Consider the following 23,147-nt stretch of genomic DNA (forward strand, 5'->3'; position numbering starts at 1 on the left):
GCTCGGGATACCCAGACTTCAGATGAAGATACCTTGGTAAAGTTTTCTTTGACGAAGAGTCCGCACATTCTCTTCCCAGATTCGCGAAAGCCTGTGAACGTCATAGGCTAGAGACCGTTGAATAGCGATTTCTGGAGATAATACAACGGGCCTAACAAAGGCCTGAATGCTTAGAGTTGCAGCTCCCCCCACTAAAGTAAAAAAAAGTAGTCCCCCCATTAAAGTAAAAAAAGTAGCTGGTAAACATGATAACGATTAACTCATATATCGATGAACGGAATTAGCTTATGTGTCTATCAGTATTTCTCTGATTTCATTGATGTTGCACTTTCCTCGTTTTTGATAATTTTAACACCTTTCCTGATCCCTGGTACAAAATCGCGATATCTGTGATGTAGGTGACGCTGGTGAGGTCGTTGAGTTCTTGAAACAACTTGAAAGAACTGTCGTCCCTGACCTGAATCTACATCTTCTAAAACTGTCGCAGCCACATGACGAATCAATTTTGACTGCTGGCAATTATTATAACCACATGTCAAACATACCTCCATGTTACCAATTTAATAGTGAGTGTACTGGATATGCTGGATATTTGCGGTAAGCTACCCGATATAATTTAAATAACAAAATTGAGGTGGTGATCGGCGGTTCTTTTTGTAGAAGGCAAAGATTGAGCTTGTGCCGTTCAACCATATGATGTAAGTGTTTTACCACTAGGTACGCTCCGCATTTACCTTCTTCAGGACGGGCTTTCTTGAAACAAAACTCAATGGCTCCCAGCTACACTTGATCCGTTATTGAAGAACTGCTCCAATGGGGAGTATGTGTGTATGTTTGAGGTGAAGGAGAGGCAGAGCCTCTGAGCACTCAGACCTTAGTGGTCCATTGTACTCGATTCCTCTGTCTAACGGAATATTCCGGATTAGTTTTTGTATCGCAGGATTTCTGTTAGTGGATGCGATGCTATCCGCTGCCTTCCGTGGATTCCGCTTCCTCTTTACAGGATGGAGACGTGTCATCATTGGATAATTTCTATTCTGAACATATGCCCAGCTAGTGAATTATGGCCAGTCAGAATGCCCACAATACTTTTGCAAGTTTTCCTGCTTTCCGGCAGGATTAACTTTGCAGTATGTTTGTTTCGTTCTGACAGGAAGAGCTTGGTCTGTCTAGCAGCATTAAGGTTCCGCCACCTGTCATTATGGAAAGCTTGTTCCCAGTTTTTGATAGCAGCATCATCCAATGCTACCGGCACCCCAATTACTGGTTCCGGCCCGGGGATGGGTAAAGTTGAAGCCTCTTTTGCTAAGGTATCCGAGATTTAATTTCCCTCTAGGTCACAATGACCTGGTACCCAGAGTAAATCCACCGTATTGAATCTAAAAACAGAATTCAATCGGTTTCTACATTCCTGAACGATTTTTGAAGTGATCAAAGTACTACTACTTTTCGTTTTTATTCAAGAGGTAGACTCCTACTCGTTTTCTTGTTTTCTCCTTTTGAGCCATCGGTGTAGAAGACGTCAGTATATCCTCACACGCATTTTTCTGGTTCCTCCCAGTTCTCTCTTCGTTTCAAGATAACATCATATCTTCTACCAAACAGCTGAGTGATAGCTGTACTGCTGCTCTTCAAGTATTAATCTTCTCTAAAAATTTAAATTACCTAAGAACAATCTGAGCTGCTGCGCTTTGGCTTGTTGCATATATGAGTGGATCGCTTTGACTCTAGCTGGCAAAGAATGCGTTTCTACCCTTAACAGCTGGTATCCTAAGAAACTGACCCCCTGCTAACAACAAATGCATTTGCTTTCATTCAGAACCACTTCATATTGCTTTAACTTGTCGAACAGAGTCGTTAAATCGTTGGCAATCTTTTCAAGTGAAGATCAAGCAACTAATGGCGTAAGTCGAAACCTCCTAAAGCTTGCTTGATGAATGGCTGGAATGTGTATGCCACATTCCGTATTTAACGGGATCTGACTAAATGCTCTTACTAGGTTTGCTGTTCGAAAGATATTATGCCAAATCTTGGATTTGCCAAACTGTGTACTTGTCTCACCAAGTGCCGCTGTTAAGTGCGCCATAATTTCCACACTTTTCACTAAACTAATCTTCTGGGTTGCGAAGGAACTAACGATCTTGTGTTTTGACTACATGATGTTCAGTTCGATGATCCACCATTTGTCCGAATTCTTGTGGGTGATTTACATCCTAAAACTCGAATAGAATGTTATGATATGGAGTTCCTCCAGTGATTGCCTCAATGGTCGCTATTGTACATTTGTTACCTCTTCTTGGTAGGTAAGTGGAATTGTTGAATCTCGGAGATAGCCGTGTTGAATATCTGAAAGAGGTTCGTGATGTTCTAAGAAATCTCCTAAGAATACTATTACCCTGCAAGGAAAATCTCGTCGAAGTGTGAGTTTGAACGTGAGGATGACGTATCTGTTTTCGCTTTTTGAATGGTCCTTGGAAGTTTAACAGCAGATAAACGTATGCATTGGTGCCAGTCTCTACGAGGAGGAGTGTCTTCATAGTTGAGAGCATGAGGGGATGAGATGGGGATCATTATAATTACACGGCTTTTTACATTTGCAAAACGTCAGCATTACATCTCCACTGATAAAAAGATATACCTTGGGGAATTTCGTATCTGGACTGAGAATGCGATCCGGAGCAAAAGCACTGACAATGACATCTGCAAAAATTCACAGAGCGACAATCCTTTTGACAGTCTACAGCTCCGTTTTCAGCTCTGCAAGTTGGCTCGACAGCTGGTATGTCTGTCGTTGCTTCTGCAACGCTTGGCAAAAGTGCAGCGTCTACCTTACCATGTAAATGGGGTACAATCTGTATTGGCTGGGCCCCTATTGCAGCCATAATCGACTCAAGAGCAGATGGTAGGCATCTCACCCATCGACCTTGCATCAGCAATTCTGGAGCTACGATGCCGACGAGGCTCTGCAGACAAAGGACAACCTGGGAGAGTTCGCATAAGCTATGGTATGAGGTTTCTCCAATCGACTATCGAATGATGTTGCCAACTTTAGTGATATACCGCGGCGGTAGCATTCCGATGCGTTTTTGTGTTTTGATGCGATGTTTTCTTGTGTTTTAGAGTCGTCGATCAGGTTGCTCACGTCTTCCATATAAATTCGAATATCTATCCCGTTGGCATGGTTTTCCGGGATTGAATCACGATATCACCCCGAATTCAGTTTAACAGTCAGGTAAGAGTGAACACTGATTCCACCGCATCAAACTGCTTCGTAACACTTATAAAGGCGAAGTGGATGTCGCAATGTCGGTTCTGAAGATGAAGCATTCACAAATGATTTTCACAACTAATTGAATATTATTTTCAGACAAAGTAAAATCTGATTTGTGACTATATGGGTATATTGGAGCGATTAGTTCACTATTTTGATTAGGTACTCAACAATCAGAGTGTTGTCGACCACTACTAGCATAGCCAGGGTAAAATAGTACGCGGCCATGTGAGAATTAGGTATCACGGCTAAATCGATAAGACTGACTAAGCTCCGCTCGAAGCGTCGCATCATACAGCCAAATTCTTTACTGTACAGGACTTCCTAGTTCTCATGTATTCTTTGGACACTTGGGTTCTTATCAAGAAAAAATGCGAGCCGCTTTCAAAAGAAGAATCCTCTGAACAATGCTTATCCCTCTGCGGGAGGATGGACGATTCCGTAGCCTATTAAACGACAAAATTAAAGAGCGATACCACGTGGTTTAATATGTATAGGAAAGGATGTTGCAGACCGGAAAATCTATAAAGGCAATAGGTATGGTAGAAAATGAAGACGTGGCAGACCCTGCCTGAAATGAAACGATGACATAGACCAGCATATCAGACAGCTTTTGAAGATAACCAATTTGTGGACTTCTTCCTTATTAGGAGAATTATTAGTACACTTGTAATTATAGTATGAACCTCCCATTTAAGCCCCCGGTTTAAAAAACAATATAAAAAATAAGTATTAAAAATTTTTGAAAACTTTTGATTTATGTTCTGAGTAAAAACAGGATAATGTTAGAGGTTCATCCGAGAATGGCATGTGTTAGCTATTATTTTCCGCAAACCACATTAAATTATTTTTATTTTCACGCCCTGAGCAGCGTGCGCTGCTTCAAAAAATGGGATTTTCAGAAAAAAAATTGTTTATGAAAACTTGGATAAAACAATTCTTACCAATCTGAATTAATATCCGCGCCGTACAGTACTCCATTCTTTTCGATGGCTTCTTGCTGGTCTATTCTCCCGGCTTCTCTACGGGAGATCCTCGCTTCTTTTGTTACTTCTGCTACTGCTTGGGCTTCTGACTTTGCAATCCTTTCTGCATTTTTCTTTTCCATTGCACGGAAACATTGGCTCCCCGTAATTACAGCTAACTCTTCGATGACCTTCATGGGGGTGAAGTGCCCTTCATTGAACAGGCAGACAGCAAAATTGTGAGTAGTTTCAACAACCACTTTGCCATTGAACAGTGTCTTTGGTGCAATTTGCCAAATCATGCTGTTGAAAATTTCATTTTGCATTTTGATTAGAGGCTCCTAAACATCTTGTCAGCAACTCTTCTCTCGTTAGGTCCTTATAGATTGATTCCACTGCAGGTATAATTGAAGGATATTTTGGTGCTCATTTGTTTTGTGTTCATTTTTTGCTATAGTCCGCTGCCAGAAGTTTCAGCTTGAGGGCAGTAAAAATGGTGAGGGTCGTTGTCAGTTGAGGCACGGTAGTAATAGGTGGCCATTATGGTCTTCCTCATTTCTTCTACCTCAAAAGGGTTGCTTCTAATTGCTTTTCCATAATATTTGGGCAACTTGTCTCCCTGCGATTCAGTCAATTTGCCTTTCCCTTTCAAAGAAAGGTGAAGCTTCACTAATTTCCTAGTTGTCGAGCCCATTCTTTTGCTAACATGGTTAACACATTCTTTTTTTTTAACAGGATGCTTTTCTCCATATGGTTGAGCCTCAGATATGGCTTTATGATTTTTTGGGTCACAATCAGCTGTGTAGTCCAGATAGCAAACACATCTCAAGTCCACTGACGTTTTAAAAATTTCAAGAATGCCTTTAACCTGCATTGCTCCACTACCCATAGTTAGCATTGCACTGAAGCCAATGGGTATCGATTCAAATTTCAAATTTCACATGCTTTGCAAAACATGCTACTGAATGAAATGCCTCTCACTTTTGCAGCCGGCACTCTTATAGCAGCTACAACACCAAATAGAGAAGATAATCCTCTCTTCATCCAGGATCCATCAATTGGAATTGCAATGTCTCCTGGCTTATAACATGACCTGAGTACAGTTGTCTCCTTTTCCTCTATAGCAGCTTTGTTCATACAATAATTTGCAACTACACTAGAAGCTTCCCTTATCTTTTTAGTTAGCTCCTAGAAGTAACTTTTGGGAACTGCATTCTACAAAACAAACTAACACCAGCATGACCTATTCCAAGGAATCCATCTCGTAGCAAAACACAGTTTTAGGTTGACCTCATAACTATTCTTTACAAAAGAACAAGATGGTATCTCAACAGATTTGCACCTTCCTGAACTGCAGTGAACGTTTATTTTAAATCCTAGCCCACGTTCTTGAGAGATTACGATTTACCCTTTTTCATGACACTTTCCACAACTAACTGTTTCCGAAAGAACACTAAACACCAAGAAGAACTCCAAAATGACATGCACAAAGTTCTGTGATGTGGAAGAAACAAATTCGTTGCTTGTACGAAGTTTTGTTGCAGATGTTGAAGTATGAGTTGGTTAGTTTCCTGCTCGTCGTCCTTGGAATGTTGATTGCGGTAGAATTTTCTTTTTTTTTGAGCGTCCAAGGCGTTGGTTGCTTGTTTTAGTTTCTTTCCGATCGATCGAATGAACTTCGGATGAACGGAACGAAGGTACTTTACAAATGCGAACAACCCAACCAAACAGTTGTCAATTAGCCTTTTAATATATGTATAGCACAAACACCTACTTCGGTTAGTTTTTAAGGTTTTGTGTGAAACAAAACCTTATTAGAATCGATTCGATGTCTGTCTGTCCGTCTGCCTGTCTGTCTGTCTGTCTGTCTTCTTTTTTTTTTGAAAAGGTGGCAATCTCCAAAGGACACTGGCCTGGACACGCCAGCGTGTAGGATTCTTACCCACTAAAACCACCCCCGACTCCCCCCAAGCCCCGTGGAACCACCGTACGGTATTACATCACGGGGCGGAGTCAGCTGATTTTAGCTTGGTCCCCTTTCGTCTCTACGCGGCGTACGTAACCGCGCTTTTCTGGTCTCCTCTGCCTTTCGCAGTTTGCTATGGATAGTTACGACCATGGAGTTGATCGCATCCCAGTCTTCCTGACATGCTAGCATTCTTCGCACCAGATTCTCTGGTACGAGCACCTCTCCTAGAGTCTCCTCTAGGTTCTTCTTTTCTCCACAAACCTTGGGCAGTGGAAGAATATATGCTCTGGGTCCTCTGGGACTCCATCGTAGTTTGGACAATCGGGTGAGGTATCTAGTTTAAACCTGAACAGGTACTGGCGATATCCTCCATGCCCCGTGACAAACTGAGTAAGATTATAATTAATCTCACCGTGCCGTCTCTCCAACCACTCCTTGCTGGCAGGGATGAGCCTGTGTGTCCACCGACCCTTTCCCGAGCGTTCCCAACGCTCTTGCCATCTATTTAGAGATCTCTCCCTTTCGGCGTTCTTCCTCTGCGATAAAGTAGAGATAGACTTCGCACTATATATATTCGTCATCTCATCTGCCAGGATATCAATAGGCATCACTCCAGAGACGACGAATGCTGCATCATCTGAGACAGTCCTGAATGCCGAGCACACCCTTAGGGCTGTTCTTCTGTAGACTGAACTCAGTTTATTAGCGTTAGATGTAACCTGCAATGCCTTTCTCCAAACTGGAGCTGCATAAAGCAGGATCGAACTCACTACCCTAGCTATAAGCAACCTGGAAGCATGCCGTGGCCCTCCCACGTTCGGCATCATTCTTGCCAGGGCCACACTCGCAGTGGATGCTTTGTCGTAGACATACTGCACGTGTGGCTTATAGCTAAGCTTCCCATCTATCATCACTCCCAAGTATTTGATCGAAGGCTTAGAAGTGATGATATGATTCCCAATTTGAATACGGGCAAAATTTCTTTTACGGTGCTTGGTGATGAAGACCGCCTCCGTTTTTTCCTCCGCAGGTGTCAGACCAGAACCCTCTAGCCAACTCTTAACAGCACTGATCGCTTCGCATGAGTATAACTCAGCATCTGCGAGATGCTTTGCGACAACAACCAGCGCTATATCATCGACGTAGCCCACCACCGTGGCTTGCTCCGGAAGAGGAAGATTAAGAACATCGTTGTACATGATGCAGTGGGCCCAGTACGGAGCCCTGTGGGACACCCGCGGAGACAACGTACTCCTGGAGTCCGTCATCGGTGTCATACCAAAGCCTCCGTTCTTGTAAATAGCTGTTGACAATAGCTGCAAGATAAGCGGGAATACCAATCTTTGCCAGAGATTCCCGTATTAGGTTCCAACTGGCCGAATTGAATGCATTTCTCACATCCAGGGTCACTACTATGCAATATTTGCTAGTACTGCCCTTTCCGTGGATTGCATCTTCGGCCAAGCCAGTAACCATTTTGATGGCATCAATGGTTGATCTGGCTTTAAGGAACCCATACTGCCGATCTGAGAGACCTCCCAGGCTCTCAACAATCGGGAGTAATCTATTATAGATTACTCGCTCTAGCATTTTTCCCAGAGTGTCCAAAAGACAAATAGGTCTGTAGGAGGTTGGCTCACCTGGAAGTTTGCCAGCCTTAGGCAGAAGCACCAACTTCTGTCGTTTCCATGATGCAGGAAATATCACCTCGGACATGCACGCTTCGAACAATTCAGCGAACATGTCCGGTCTGGATTTCACAGCAAGCTTGAGGGCCTTATTCGGCACACCATCCAGACCCGGAGCTTTGTTATCTCCTATTCTAGCGCAGATCTCCAGCAGCTCGTCACTGGTGACTGGCGGTATTGCCGTGTCGTTCAGAGGTCGCTGTAAGCTGTCAATGCTCTCCTCTTGCTGAGGGAATAACGCCTGGATAATTTTTAACAAGAGTGAAGGACACGTGATCTGCGGAGATGATCGCCCTCTGAATCGCCCCATCACGATTCTATAGGCACCCCCCCACGGGTTTACGTCCGCTTCTAAACAGAGCTCCTTAAAGCATTCCCTCTTGCTCCGTTGGATGGCGAGCTTGAGGGTTTTGCGAGCTTCCTTATATGCGCGCTCTTTTTACCCTTGGTCGATTCTGCCTACCGCTCTTTGAGCCGCTCTTCCGGCTCGGTGACAGACTGATCAAAGGCTGGCCAGTTCAGCATTCCACCAGTAGTTTGGTCTTTTACTGGGGAAGGAGCACCTCCTCGGCATGGACGCGTCACACGTTTTGGCGATGCATTGGGCCACATGGGCAGCTCTTTCCGTAGAGGCGCCTGCTTTATTAGGTTGGTCTAACCACACCTCCATGAAGGTCTGCTCATCCAGAGCTTTAGCGGAACAGCCTGACATCTTTCTCGGTTTCGAGCATGATGGTCTTATGCCCAGTGACTCCACCCATAGCCCAAAGAAGATTGCCTGGTGATCGCTGTGGGTGTAGTGCTTGCTGACGCACCAAGACATACCACGTGGCAGTGCAGGGCTGACAATAGTTAGGTCTACGATTGAGGTACACCCCTCTTTCTGAAAGGTGTTTTCATATCCTTCGTTGGCGAGAACGACATCCAACTGTGCAAAAGCGTCTAATAGACTGCGGCTCCTTGCATTTGTCTCTCTGCTACCCCACTCACGGGCCCAAGCATTGAAGTCCCCAGCAATCACCCTTGCATCGAGAACAGGACTGTCAAGCATTTCTTCGAATTCGGGCAGTGTCAGACTTGGTGGGGCGTAACAGCTGTACACATATACCCCGTTTATTTTCGCCCACACAAAGCCGCTGTGTGTCTGATTCCCAGTACATTGTATGGCTTGTCGACCGCATGCCCATATCGCCGCTCCACCAGACGAATCTATAACACACACGCCACCGTGACGGTTTCTATAGGGTTCGCTAATGATGGCAATTTCCACCTCGGATTCATAGACGGTCTGCTCGAGTAAATCTTGAGCGACCTTACAATGATTAAGGTTGATTTGAATAAACCTCATTTTTTCATTGAAGTCAGCGCCTTCCTAAATTCCGAGCATTTAGCACTCCCGGCAATATGCCGGTAGTCCCGTCCCTCACTTCCTTCGCACAATAAGCACTTGGGGTCACGCTTTGGCAATATGGCCTTTCTCCCCACACCTTTTGCATCGATCGGACCAATCAATGCCGCTGGTGCATTCGCTCGCGAAATGGCTGTCTGTCTGTCTGTCACAGCCGATTTATTCGGAAACGGCTGGACCAATTGTCACGAAAATTAGTAAGTGTGTGTGATCTGTTGTTCCCTTTACATGCGGCATATGGCGCCATTTTGTGTTAATTTTAAGGGGGGCTCCCCATACATGTGAATGGAGCGTGCAAAATGTTTTTTCATAGAATGTGGGCATATGGGGTATCAAATTAAAGGGCTCAATTAGTGCTTTTCGAAACTGGTTCCATATTTGATACTAGGTGGAAAATAGGGGAGTGAGGGTTTAAAATGTGACCCCCAAAAAGTTAAACAGGTCTCGTTCTCAGAACCTATCCAACCAAAAAATCTGAAAAAAAATCATAGTACTGCATCTCTATGAAATCTAGGCCTCAAAATATATCCAGTTCCGATATCTTCACAAATAAGGTTAATAATACATAGTACATTTCCACATTTTAGAAATTTATCCGGCAACCCCCCTTATGTTAATCCCAGAATTATAAAATTTGGCATGGGTATAATGAAGACCATAATGCACAAGTTGGTAAAGCTTGAAGAAAATCAAACTATTATTAACAAAGTTGTAGGGTGTGAAACTTTGCCATTTTTTGTGAATTTCGTGCACTCTACAACCTGCATGACGTCATCATTACATATCAATTCATTTTATGAATGGGGTCGCAAAGAATTATTTTGTTTTAGTTTTTTAGTCACAATTACTTCAAACAGAGCTGTATGTATGTAGGTATATAGTATATGCGTGCTAATGAAGTTTGCGGGTAGTATCTAATTCAGATATTTCTACATTAAACCAGCGGTATTTAATATACGTAGTATATATGTACACATGAACGCTTTTGTGCACAAAGTAAATCGGAAATATGAGTACGATGAATTTATATACGTGCATATATGTGTACAGTATTCGGAAATAGGCAGTTTGTTTGTTTAGGGTGAGCGTAATACCTATGGCTGTAATATGTACGTATGTCTCGTAGTTTGGAAAAATATGAAGGATTATGTTGGATTTGATTTCTTACATAAGATGAACACAAAACCTTTATACCCGAAGCGCGAGCTTCCGACTTGTTTTTTATAAAAGGCGTAGTGCGCACCAGCCAATTCGCACCGGACCAGCTGACAAGCAGACGACGCCCGCTTGCGAACGAACGATTATAGCGGCGAGAATTTTTTGAATTCAACGCTCGGGATGGCCTCGTTTTGTTCGGGAGAAAATGAAAATTTTTTTAAGACCAAAAAAATAAATTTTTTTGACCTTCTACACTGTGCTCTCCTCTTCAGTAAAGTACTTTACCATTGTTGTTGAAAGACAAAAGGAGATTTGGCATGCCAACTTATCTAACAACATAATCCGCTAATAACTGCCTCCCAGAAAAGTCATTAACAACGACTAAAGTGCTACTAAATTCCAGAATTGCTTGTAGTCAACTTCCATGTTTTTTAGAAGTCAGCCTAATCTGCTCTCTCATTACAAATATTGTTCAATAAGAAGGATGTCACCATGTATATCTCTAAATCCCCTGTAAATGGATTCTGGCAACTGAACGTTTTATTGCTAACTTCAATATTTATCTGGTGGCAGAATGAACAAATCTACTTAATTATCATTTTTATGCAAACATGAGTCCTTAAGTTGCGATTTCTCTACATTTGAAATGCCAGTTAACTGCTCTTCTCGCACTAGAAGCATTGCCCTCACCACCCTAAATCTTGGAAAATAAAATGTATTCATTTTCAGAATGCTGGAGTGATTGTTTGACCAACATTCATTTCCATTTTCCGTCCCCAATAGCTAGTATTCAAATCATGTCAATTTCAATGGTGGAAATTCTTAAATAACAAACTTATCATCTAACATTATGCGTTGTGTATGCTCTCAGCTCCATTTTTCCTCTCTCGCTCGAATAGACGCATCCTATTGGATTCCTTGGTATCCTTTTTCATCCATCGCAATATTGAAAGTATTTACTTTCTCTAAAGTTCGTACAAAGAATAAAATATAAGATCCCCATGTTTTCGCGGAAAAAAATTTATTTGAAATTCAATCCTCGCTTGTCACATTATTTGCTAACCCCCAAGTACTTCATGAACATTTTTGGAATGTAACAAATTGAAAGGAGCAAGACGTGAACGCTTTTGTGGTATTGTGTGTTTTTGAATGAGGTTTCTGGGTTATTTGCATAATTTCATTATTTGTTCCGCTGTACCGTTTTTTGCTTTCTCTTCGTCGCTAAATCTAGACGATAATGGGATGGAACTTGGCAATGTTGAATTATCGATTTTTGTACTGGTTTTAAATTGAGTTCATTTGAGGGCAATCAAGGTTAAATTGTAAATAAAAAAGTTTGCGTTTGACACTTACAAGAGAACATGCACTATATGGCCTACCGAACGCAAGCGGAATCCGGGAATTTTCCGGTAAATTTACGAAACATGGTAATATACTATTATTGACTTTATTTGTGCAGATATCGAAACGGGATATATTTTGAGATCTAAATTTCATATAGATGCATCACTGTGACTTTTTTCGGGTTTTCCGGTTAAATAGGTTCTGCGAATAAGACGGGGTTCACTTTTTGAGGCGCACATTTTCAGTCCCATCCACCCTATATTTCTCCTTCGGCTTAGCAAGTACTAACTCCTTTCGTTTTCCATATGGCCAACCGAATGCGGGCGGAATCCAATGAGTAGCAGCATATCGACCTCATGCCTTAGATTCATACCTGAAATGGACGTAAGGTGATTGGCTTTGAAGGCTTATTAGTCGCACAGAAATAATTTTGATTACAGTTTATTCAGTGTACAAGTGTACACAGACTAGACAAAGTAATATCATCTGAATATCATGTCCGCCATATTTGAATTTGGTGACGTTACATGGGTCGTGATTATCGAGTAATCAATTTCGATTTGAAAATCGTTTCGAATATTTTATTGAGAAGTGTTAAAATTTATGGTTTTAATTTTTTTACCAATCGTGTTTAAGATAAATTTTTGTGGAAAATTGAAAACGGTGAGGTTCTCGATAAATAGTTGGGAGGAAGTACCTTAAGATTCTTTCATTTTCCGAAGAATGAGGCAATTTGCGAAGAGTGGAGAAAACTTCGTGAAAAGTGTAGGAAGGTCGACTTTAAAAACGCTTGTGTATACTTAAAACATTTTGCACAAGACGATTACAAGCTCCAAGATATACTTCTGGATTGTGGAAAGCAAAAGACGGTTAAAGGACGACGCTGTTCCTAGTCAGTATTTACGGCAACAGAGTAAAGGCGACCGATCCAAAAGAGTAAAGCTCAGATGATAAAAAAGTGGTACAATATGCTGTATCATCTTTTGAGACGTAAGATGTTATTCAATTTAAGGATGAAATTTAAAAAATAGAAAAACGCTAGACGTGTTCTTCCAAGATGGAGACATAATTCATTGCAAGTTGATGTACACTTAATGCAGTCCACCATCAAGTTGATGATAAATAAAGAAGTAAATCCAAATTTAATTTCCGATAATTGTATTAAAGTCAAGAAGAGTGAGTTGGAAGCTGTCAAAAACCGAAGTAGAAAGTATAATATATCGCCTGGTCCATCGACTCGAAAAGACGCCAAGATTCAGAGTAAATTAACATTAGGGTGAAACTACGATTGCCTTGCTAATCTAAATTAAATGTTTAAGACAAGGTTGACCACGTAGCAACATTGATCATGTAGCAAAGAATTGGAAATATTGGAGCTACAACCGGAAAACACGCAACTCAAAGCTCGCAATAAAATATAGTTAAACGTCTACAAATAGTAGAACGTACTATTTCTTCACTGAGGGATACTCCAAATAAGAAGATGCGTTGGAGTAGTAAGGATATTTCTTTTGCCATTTTTAAGGTTTTGTTTGTAAAACAAAACCTTATTAAAATCGGTTTACTATCTGTCTGTCTGTCCGTCTGTCTGTCTGTCTGTCTGTCTGTCCGTCACACGCATTTTTCTCGAAGACGGTTGTAGCGATTGGCACCAAATTTGGTGGAAAGGTGGGAACTGTGAACGCTCACACATATAGTGAGTTACATCCTTTTACGACGAATTTAAGGGGGGGTCCCCATACATGCAAAGGGAGGGTGTACATTTTTTTTTCATCAAATGTAGTCATGTGGGGTATCAAATTAAAGGTCTCGATTAGTACGATCGATTTGTCCGATCGATTTGAAGCCAGTCTTAGTTTTGACATTTGTTGGAAAGGTGGGGGGTGCGGGGGGTTGAAAGTGGTCATTTCTTTAACGAACCCATTCTCAGAAACTACCAAACCGAAAAATCTGAAAAAAATCAGGGGGCTGTCACTATATAGTGCCTAGGCTCCGAAATACCCTCCATACCGATACCTGTTCAAATAAAGTTAATAATAGTACATTACAATAATTTTTAGTAATTGACAGGAAAACTCCCCTTAAGTTCACCCAAGAATCACAAAATTTTGCAACAACATAGGCTACAGCATAGAGCATGATCCTGCCAAATTTGGTGAAAATCGCACCATTACTAACAAAGTAATACTAGGTCAAAGCTGTCGCTTCTCTGCAAATTCTAGACTATGAATGTCAATATCGCTTGAAAGTGGCTATTTTCACATAATATATGCATATTTTACGTGCTACATGCTAATGGGACAAATGCACACCCAAATCTCTTTATGAAAGAAATACACAAAACCTTTCATACCTGAAGCGCCTAGCTTCCGGCTTCCCGAATTGTTCTTTACTCTACTGAACCACGAAGGCCTCTATACAAAAAAAAGTAGCACTGCCAGCAGTGCCAACGCTAAAGAAATGGGCCGCAAAGACAAAACTAAATCTTGAAACCGTGAATTCTGTGCTCCAACTTCTATCATATAAGGAACGACTGTCTTTTATCTTTTGACGAGATCAGATCAAAAATACTTTTAAGTATGATAAGACCAACATTTTTAGTTCAGATAATGAACCGAAACACGAAGCATTAAATACAAAATTGTAGTCACTCTACAACACCCCAACAAGGTTCAGAACTCCATCACAGTCTCCAAATTGGAAAATAAAATACACACAGAGTGTTGAACTCCCGCAACAGTACACTGTCGCACTACCAACTAAATACCTCTCTGTCATCAAAGAACTATCCGTTCCACCAACGGAAGGAGAGGAGAGGAAAGGAGCTGTTAGTTGAGGAAACCCCTTACCATCCGGTCTCTCCGATGGTCGAGTTCAATCTTCTTCGCAATAAGATTCGCGCCCTAGCCTTTTCCAATTCCGCCCTGAAAAATGGGCATCGCCCCGATCCCACAGTGTGTGCGACGCTCTCACCAGACGCGCCACGATCCCTGCAGATAACGCAGCTTTCGCTCTCGTTGCAGGTCTTCGCTTGATGACTTACTTGGCGGTGCTGACGTCTGTCGGTAGTCCAGACACCTATACCACTTCGTAGGGACTATCCGCATTCGTATTCCGCATATTACCCATTCAATTTTGATTCTTCTGCTGCTAAGGAGTTTCCCCGCATATTTCTCGAGGAGTTTTTGGCCTCGCCGAGTTTTTGGCCTCATGCATTTACAGAGGTGATACCTATCCGGGCATTGGTTACCTCTGGACATTCACGCTTTATCGCCTCCTCCAGTTCGACCTTTTCTATGAAGCAGTGAAGATCCCGGATTTCTAGAGAGCACATGGGCTCTAGGCTTTAAACAAGAGCCTTCTCCCCCAATAACCCCTTGATCGCTTTACAGAACGTACTCTTGCTAGTCATCTTTGAGCCCAGTTCGGCGAGGACTCCGCCACTCTTCATTTTCGGTATGGAAGACACCTCTGCTACGGTGTTTTCGAGTTTCATCCTGTAGCGGATTTGATTAAGGACTTGTCTTGCCTTCCGTCGGCTTAATGAACAGAGCCGATGGTATAGTCCTTCTTCGTTTCCTCGTCTTTTTTGCTCCTGGCTTTTGGTTTGCAACTTCTTTGTTTTCGGACAGACGGGTCTCTGGTGGCGTAGTTAATTGTTTCCTTCCCTTCCCTTCTTCGCCTTCTTTTTTTGGTCCTGGAAACTACTTGTATAAAGTCTCCCTCAGGCACGTTGTCTTCTTTCCGCTTTTTCCCCAGTTCGCTTCGCAGTGGGCTATCTGTGGTCCGTTTGATGCAGGCAGTGTTCTCAGCGATGTTTTGCGGTCATTCGCGGTTCGCTTTTCACCGAGAAGATTTGTCGAGGCTAGTACCTAGGACGCAAGTATATTGCCAGCTAGGGGGCCAGAACTACTTACCCGATCATCTCGGGGACGTCACACACCGTATCGTAAGCGACCCGTTAAAGGTCGCTGATGACCCCCAGGGCTACCACTTGGAACTGTGATTATACACATTAAGTAACTTTAAACACTTTCAAATTCTAAAACATAATTACAAAATGTTGTTTATTTTCAATTCAAAAACTCAATGAAGCTTTCTTCTCTGACAACTTATTCTAAACTCAACTTCCAAGATTGCTCTGCCGGCCTCGTGACTGTTATCCCGCTACCAATAAGTAGGCGACCCGCTCAGCTGGGAGAGTTTCACTTTGTGGTGAATTATATAATTCTGGTACGACGCTCGGACGAATCTTCGTTAATCAGGTCGCGCCTCCACAGAACCTTGAATTAAATAACTACCCCACCTTTTGCATGGTTGGGCGCCACCCACCTCCCTTAAGTTGAAAGTAAACGACGAGTCTTCACTGCATGTATGTGGATTCACAGTTCTAAAAATCACAACAAGCTTGATGTATCAATAGATACCACCATTTCTGAGAAAAGGGCGTGTAACAGGCAGATGGTCAGGTGAGCAGACAGACACTGCGAACCACAAAAGTAAAAAGTAGCCATATCATATAATTTAAGCTTTGTACCACATGACTACTCATCATCATCATCAACGGCGCAACAACCGGTATCCGGTGTAGGCCTGCCTTAATAAGGAACTCCAGACATCCCGGTTCTGCGCCGAGGTCGACTAATTCGATATCCCTAAAAGCTGTCTGGCATCCTGTCGTACGCCATCGCTCCATCTTAGGCAGGGTCCGCCTCGTCTTCTTTTTCTACCATAGATATTGTCCTTATAGACTTTCCGGGTGGGATCATCCTCATCCATACGGATGAAGTCACCCGCCCACCGTAACCTATTGAACCGGATTTTATCCACAACCGGACGGTCATGGTATCGCTCATAGATTTCGTCATTGTGTAGGCTACGGAATCGTCCATCCTCATGTAGGGGGCCAAAAATTCTTCGGAGGATTCTTCTCTCGAACGCGGCCAAGAGTTCGCAATTTTTCTTGCTAAGAACCCAAGTTTCCGAGGAATACATGAGGACTGGCAAGATCATAGTCTTGTACAGTAAGAGCTTTGGCCCTATGGTAAGACGTTTCGAGCGGAACAGTCTTTGTAAGCTGAAATAGGCTCTGTTGGCTGACAACAACCGTGCGCGGATTTCATCATCGTAGCTGTTATCGCTTGTGATTTTCGACCCTAGATAGGAGAAATTGTCAACGGTCTCAAAGTTGTATTCTCCTATCCTTATTCTTCCCGTTTGACCAGTGCGGTTTGATGTTGTTGGTTGGTTCGTCTTCGGTGCTGACGTTGCCACCATATATTTTGTCTTGCCTTCATTGGCGTGCAGCCCAAGATCTTGCTGCGCCTGCTCGATCTCGTTATTGATGTCGATGTCCACTATCACTTGACCCAATTTCTAACTGGACATGCTGGACACTGCAGGTATTTATACCGTTTTGGACATGACAATTTTCCCTTCTGTCCTGGGTGCATAAACGAATACGAGGAGGATTAGCTTCAACTTCTCTTGACAAGACCCTTACATTCGATCATTCCGTAAATGCTCAAATCGCAGCAAGTGTGGAATGCAGTTAGTGGCTCCATAAGCTGTATTCAGCAGGAGCTTCAAAGGTTTCAGTGGCAGTGGCAGCGAGGGAACAATTCTCATCGTAGGAGTAAGCCAATAGGGCTTGAATCCGCCCCATGATGTAATGTCTCTAGATAATTCCGTGGGCCATAGCGAGTGAGGAGAGGTTGTTTAGTATGGCACTGTGGCTTTCGATGCTTTCCACCTCCATAAACAACAAAAAAAAATATACGGACAGATGGATAGATGGACAAACGGACAGATGCACAGACAGAGAGACTGCTATACTTTTGCCGGATTTCCATGAAATGAATGAAGTTTTCATTCAATTTCTAAAAGTTGGTAATGTACTTGCTATAAGTCTATTTAAGCAAATATTTTGAGGCGTGGATTTCGTATAAGCGTACTATTTCCGAAAATGAGTCCTATCTCACTTTAAATGTGCACATTTTGACACCTTACTCGTGCACTTTATAATTCACGCCAAAACTAATATCAGAAGTGCTAATCAGGTGCTTTTGTTTGATACCCCACGTGACTATATCCGGTGAAAAGAAAATGTACATGCCCCATTTGCATGTAAAAAATTAACGTAAATTCATGTCACTGTATGCGTGGGGGGGGGGGGGGGATTTCATAATTCCCATATATCCACCAAACTTCGTTTCAATCGGTTTAGCCGTTTTGGAGAAAAGTGCATGTGACAGACAGACAGGTGGTGAATCGATTTTGATAAGGTTTTGTTTTGCACAAAAACTTTAAAAAGGCAATGGAGCGAATAGATTAATCACCATAATTAATAAGCGTTTCGCTAAAAATTGCGTAGCCCTTTCTTCAAGAAATGGATAAGCCAGTTTTGGAGGTCATTACCGTTAGCAAAGTTTGTGCCAATAATTTGGTTTAATATCAACCAACCTTCATAGCCTGACCAGATGTGGATCGTTGACTCCTGCTGGTAATAGCCTTACATTATTTTAGGCGTTTGTGTCTCTACTGGTGCCATCGATTCTTTTCTCAGCTTCATGTTAATGTCGTAATTTGGTACAAAAATAGTTCTCTGTGATCGCTTTTGAATAAGCCTCTTGGAGCTCGGATGGCATAGTTAATCTTTTCTGCAAATTTCTAGTGTTGTTTGATGACCATTTTTCTTCTAAAGTGCTTTGAGATATCGAAAGGTAATCAATTTCTAGAGCCGGCATCCACCCAATAGCGATATAGCCATAACAAAGACGGTTAATGATAATTTTCGAAATATTGAAAAATTTCTATATCGCTTTGAAATATTCAAATGAATTCTAGGGGTTTTGTGGGAGATTATATGGTTTCCATCTTGATTTTTGTTAAAGTTGCAAGAGGAATTCCTGTTTCTGCAATTTCATTTTTCACCCATGCTTCTTAACATGGGGTCCCCTTTTAATTTTTGCGAAATCTCAGAGTGGGAAAGGTTTTCCTGATAATTTCATTTAAAGTAGCACGAAGTGGACGTGCGATGGCAGTTATAGGATTGTACTCGTATTTGGAGCAATAAAGGTACAAGGTAAAAGCAATGACCTTCTCCGGCCAGGCAGCTGCAGCAGTCACCATATGGGTACCTATAACTAATTGTATATATTCCGCGCAAACTCTACTTCAATTCAATTGTTCCATACGGATTTTTAAGGATTAATGAACCGGCGGAGTAAGAAGCTGCTTAAGGGAGTCATCCCGTGTTAAGGCCGTTTTTTTTGCCTTTTCTTTGAAAAATTATTTTGGAGGGCTGGATAAAGATACAAATGTGATTTTTTCACCATATGTTTATTGATATCTCTAGTATATGTGACAAATTCTTCAGCTTAATATCGTAGCTGGTTTTCGGAATACGTGTCAATTTATGCACCCATCTTCAAAAAAAGGTGTTTTTCTGCTGCCACGCTGGAGGGCGCTGTGTTCATCTGAGGAAAAAAACTAAAGGCATTTTAATGTGGACAATATTCCACGGTCCGCAAACTAGGAAAATATTAAAATTTTTTAAAATTTAAAAATTTTTGGTGGGCTTTTAAACTTAATTTTTTTGATTTTGGTGTTTTTTTACAGCTTTTTTTATGAATAAAAAAAACGACCCCTCCGATTGCAATTATCCTAGTTTGCGGACCGTAGAAATATGTATTAAAGAAGTCGTGAAAATTTCAAAGAATTTGGTTGTATAGATTTTGAGCTATGGTGGCAGCCGATTTTCAAGATGCAGTTTCGAGAAAAACGCATTTGAAAATTTGAATGTGATTATCAACAGTAAAATTTTCACTCACCATTATACCTGATCTATAGAGAGCACCTTCCATTTCTTCAAAAAGGTCTTGTAAGGCCGATTGTTGCTCTCTGGTTTCAATTCTGGTTCTTTTAGCGAGGTCAGTCGATCGTCGTTCGGACCGCCCAATTCGCGCTTCATTACGCCGGTCGGCATAAACCTGACATATGTGACCAACTTGACATCCCATTGTCACTAGAATTTTGAGAATGCCATTGAATCCTTCATTGAAAATAATTACAGCCAGAAAAGTGGCTATTTCTACGACCTTGGCCCCAGAATGAAGGTGTTTAGGAGCGAAAGTCCAGATCAATGCATTTAACGACTCATTGTTATTCTGGTCTCTGCTCCTAAACATCTGTTCAAAAGATCACCTCGTGACAAATCTTCGTAGATTGGTTTGATGACTGTTTGAACTTCTTCAGTCAAAGGTGCCTTCTCGTGGTGCAAACTATCCAGTTCTCCTTTAGCTACCGCTTTGCGCCGCTTGCACCAACTGTCCTCGCCTGCTGGAGAATTTTGATGCTGAGGATTTTCGTCTGTAGAACATTTATGGAAGAAAGTTGCCCAAATTTCTTGCTTCATTCCTTCTATCGAATTCGCGTGTCGACGAATAGCTAGCCCAGAAAATGTAGTGAGGTCCTTATCAGTAAGTTTTCCAGCCCCTTTTCCACCAATGCCTTTGTGATTCGTCTTTGCATTTCTAAGCCACGTTCCCATTCTTTTCTCGACATGTCCTACGCATTCCTTTTTTATTCCTACATATATTTTACGATTTGAAGAAATTTGCAGAAATACTGGAGAAAACTTGTCGCAATTGGAACATCCATGTTCATGCTTGCTAAAAGTTTCTTTGCTGATGTTGATGCGAAGTCCTTTTTCTTCTCTGATAAGTATCGATACCCATAAAATATTCGTTTTTTAGTGCGAGCATGACGTTGAACGTTAAAGCGATCTCCCTTCGTACGATCCATTTAAAAAAAATCACTGAACACACAAACAGCACAATACTTACAACAAAATATAACTGAGTATAGCTTGAAAGCCTTTCAGTGCTCACTCTAGACTGGATTATCCTTTTTATTCCAAACGGCAAATAAGTTGAGACAATTGCTTGTGAACTCCTTACCTGTTTAACACTGTAATTTCTGAACGACTCGGTATATCGGAAAATCCCTTTGCCCACATATTCTCCACTATATATAGATACAATTCATGCAAAAAAAAATCGATTTCTCCAACCCGACACACGGGATGGCCCCCTTAATTTACTAATATTACAGTGAAACAATTGCTTTTCAAAATTGAAGCGCGGTGTTCAGCCGGTTCAGAGACAGACTGTATATGTGCACATATAGTAAGTGTTGCTACGGTCTTTGGTTCAATGGATTCAATTAGCAGATATTATTTTCATTCAATTGGGGAACAGAGGCACTTAGAGCTAATAGGTAGACCCAATAGAATCAGCCGGGACAGATGTGTGTAATGTATGTGTAGTTAACAAAGAAACTACAAGGAACATTATATTGCCATTCTAACCGGTTGTCAAAGCACTTGAACTCAACCAGGTAACTTTCCAAACTGGAGTGACTTGATAAACTAACTACGATCAGCTTGTAAGATCCGAATGCTGGCAATGGAGCAGCAAATTAATTAGCGCAGAGGAACGATGTGTTACTCTTGTGTTGGATTGCAAAGGAACCCAATTTGAGGAAAAGAATGAACAGTTAAGGAAATCATACATACGAAATGGAACAAACTAAAGTGCTTCTGGGAAAATATTTAAGTATTTATTTAAGCTTACGCTGAATTATTTCAGCTTCGCTAAGACGTATTTCAGGACCATAGGTAGGGTGTACTCACAGCCCACATTAGTCAAAATTACTACTTATCAAAGCTGGAATTGTTCGAAGAAATTATCTGTAGATTCTGTGGATAGGACAGTGGAACATTAGAACACATCCTTAGGTACTATGGGGGAGCACTTGAGAGATTATCAAATGCCAAACAAATTGCTTAAGCACTTAGGAGTAGACAACATACTAAATTACATATAAGTTCCTTGCAGAACCAAATGATGCACCTTAGCTGTGATAGGCACCCTAAAATCATTGAAGGTGTTAATAGTTCCTTAATATGCGGTGCAAATCTCCTCGCTAAAGATTACAATAAAATCCTAGTACCCTTAGCAAATAATCGCCATAGAAATATATTTTGTTAACTGCTCTTTTATATAAAATTATTCCTGATTATTGCAGGTGGATATAGTTTAAAAGTTTTTCTTTCTACTTAAATTATGTCGGAATTAGATTCAAACGTAATTTTCCGTCTTTCAGATTTGTTCTTCATAGTATGGCATCATCATCAACATCACCAATGTTTCGATCATTCTCAGCCGAAAGCCAGAAGAAGGTGTGGAGTAAGCGGTTATCCCTGCGTGGAAGCCGACGATCAAAAGAGGTAAGCTATGAAAACGATAGAAAATATCTTTCGGAAAATCACATAAGCTGCAAAATATTCAATTACCAAGATGAAATAAGATACATCTGTTGGAACTTCCCAAGCCGCACATATACTAATATTCACTTATAAACTCTAATTAAATTACCAAGTGTTGCGAGGCAAGTGTCCCGGATCTCAATTATCTACATCTTCCCAGTTGGCGTTCTTCAGTCTCTAAACGAGTCGATAGGGCACGAAATCGTATTATAGTAAGTGGTTTCAGTCTGCTCCTGAGCGTCTGAATTCTTCCCGTTCTCATTCATGTTTGTTACGGTTGCGTGTAATCTTGGAAATTGGAAAGCAAAACTTTGCTAATCTTCTGTTTGGTGAAAACTTTTGCCATTGATTACATTGAAGAGTATAGTCATCCTCCAGTTTCCCACTTATCGAGGGTTAATTGAACGTTAAAGCCTTTCGACGATACAAAATGTTTTGTATGGAGTGAAGGTTAATGGTGGGAATAGGGCTGGGAAAATTTTAATAATACGATTATGAACACATTTTCCAACAAAGTAAAGAAGACTTTCCGACGAAAACATTTCAACATATGTGATAAGTGAATAATTTTGAAAAGTTACGATAATACTAATCGGATCTGTAAAGAAATGGAGACGTTACTATATGAAAATTTCAAGGTAAACTTCTATTTATCATATTCAGGAATCTTTAGCCTTTGTGCGATAGAGATTCACCTCTCATGCTCTCCCAAAATGGGCGACAGATGGATCGCCCAAAGGTTGTATAGTATTACTATTCTTAAGTATAAAGTCCGTCTTGAAGCCGGGTTCGTATGAAGAAGTCTTCTTTAAGAGAGCGTGAAATTAGCTCGTTCATCCTCTAGAAGATATTTAATGCTCCCTCTAACTTCATAGGACCAGTCCAGAGGCTGCAACATTTCCCAATCCCGACCTCTGTAAAGGGGATAGTGGTTTAGATCTCCTCGGCAGCAGAGCGATTTGTAATACAGGGAGGATACCGAATATCAGTTGATTCGGTTATCGATGAGTACCT

At 41.5% G+C, this 23,147-nt stretch overlaps 1 protein-coding gene across 3 annotated transcripts in view; it reads left to right on the forward strand.

The window, feature by feature from the left end:
• Positions 1-23,147, forward strand: part of LOC119649701 (adenylate cyclase type 6) — a 518,692-nt gene that overhangs the window by 351,849 nt on the left and 143,696 nt on the right. For all 3 annotated transcript variants that reach the window (XM_038051969.1, XM_038051970.1, XM_038051971.1), the window contains one exon: positions 21,971-22,094. In XM_038051969.1, coding sequence (XP_037907897.1) covers positions 21,987-22,094 — 108 coding nt within the window. In that variant the 5' untranslated portion in view covers positions 21,971-21,986. The remainder of the gene's footprint in view (positions 1-21,970; positions 22,095-23,147) is intronic.

Source organism: Hermetia illucens, chromosome 2 (genome assembly GCF_905115235.1).
Source record: "Hermetia illucens chromosome 2, iHerIll2.2.curated.20191125, whole genome shotgun sequence".
Classification (NCBI taxonomy): domain Eukaryota; kingdom Metazoa; phylum Arthropoda; class Insecta; order Diptera; family Stratiomyidae; genus Hermetia; species Hermetia illucens.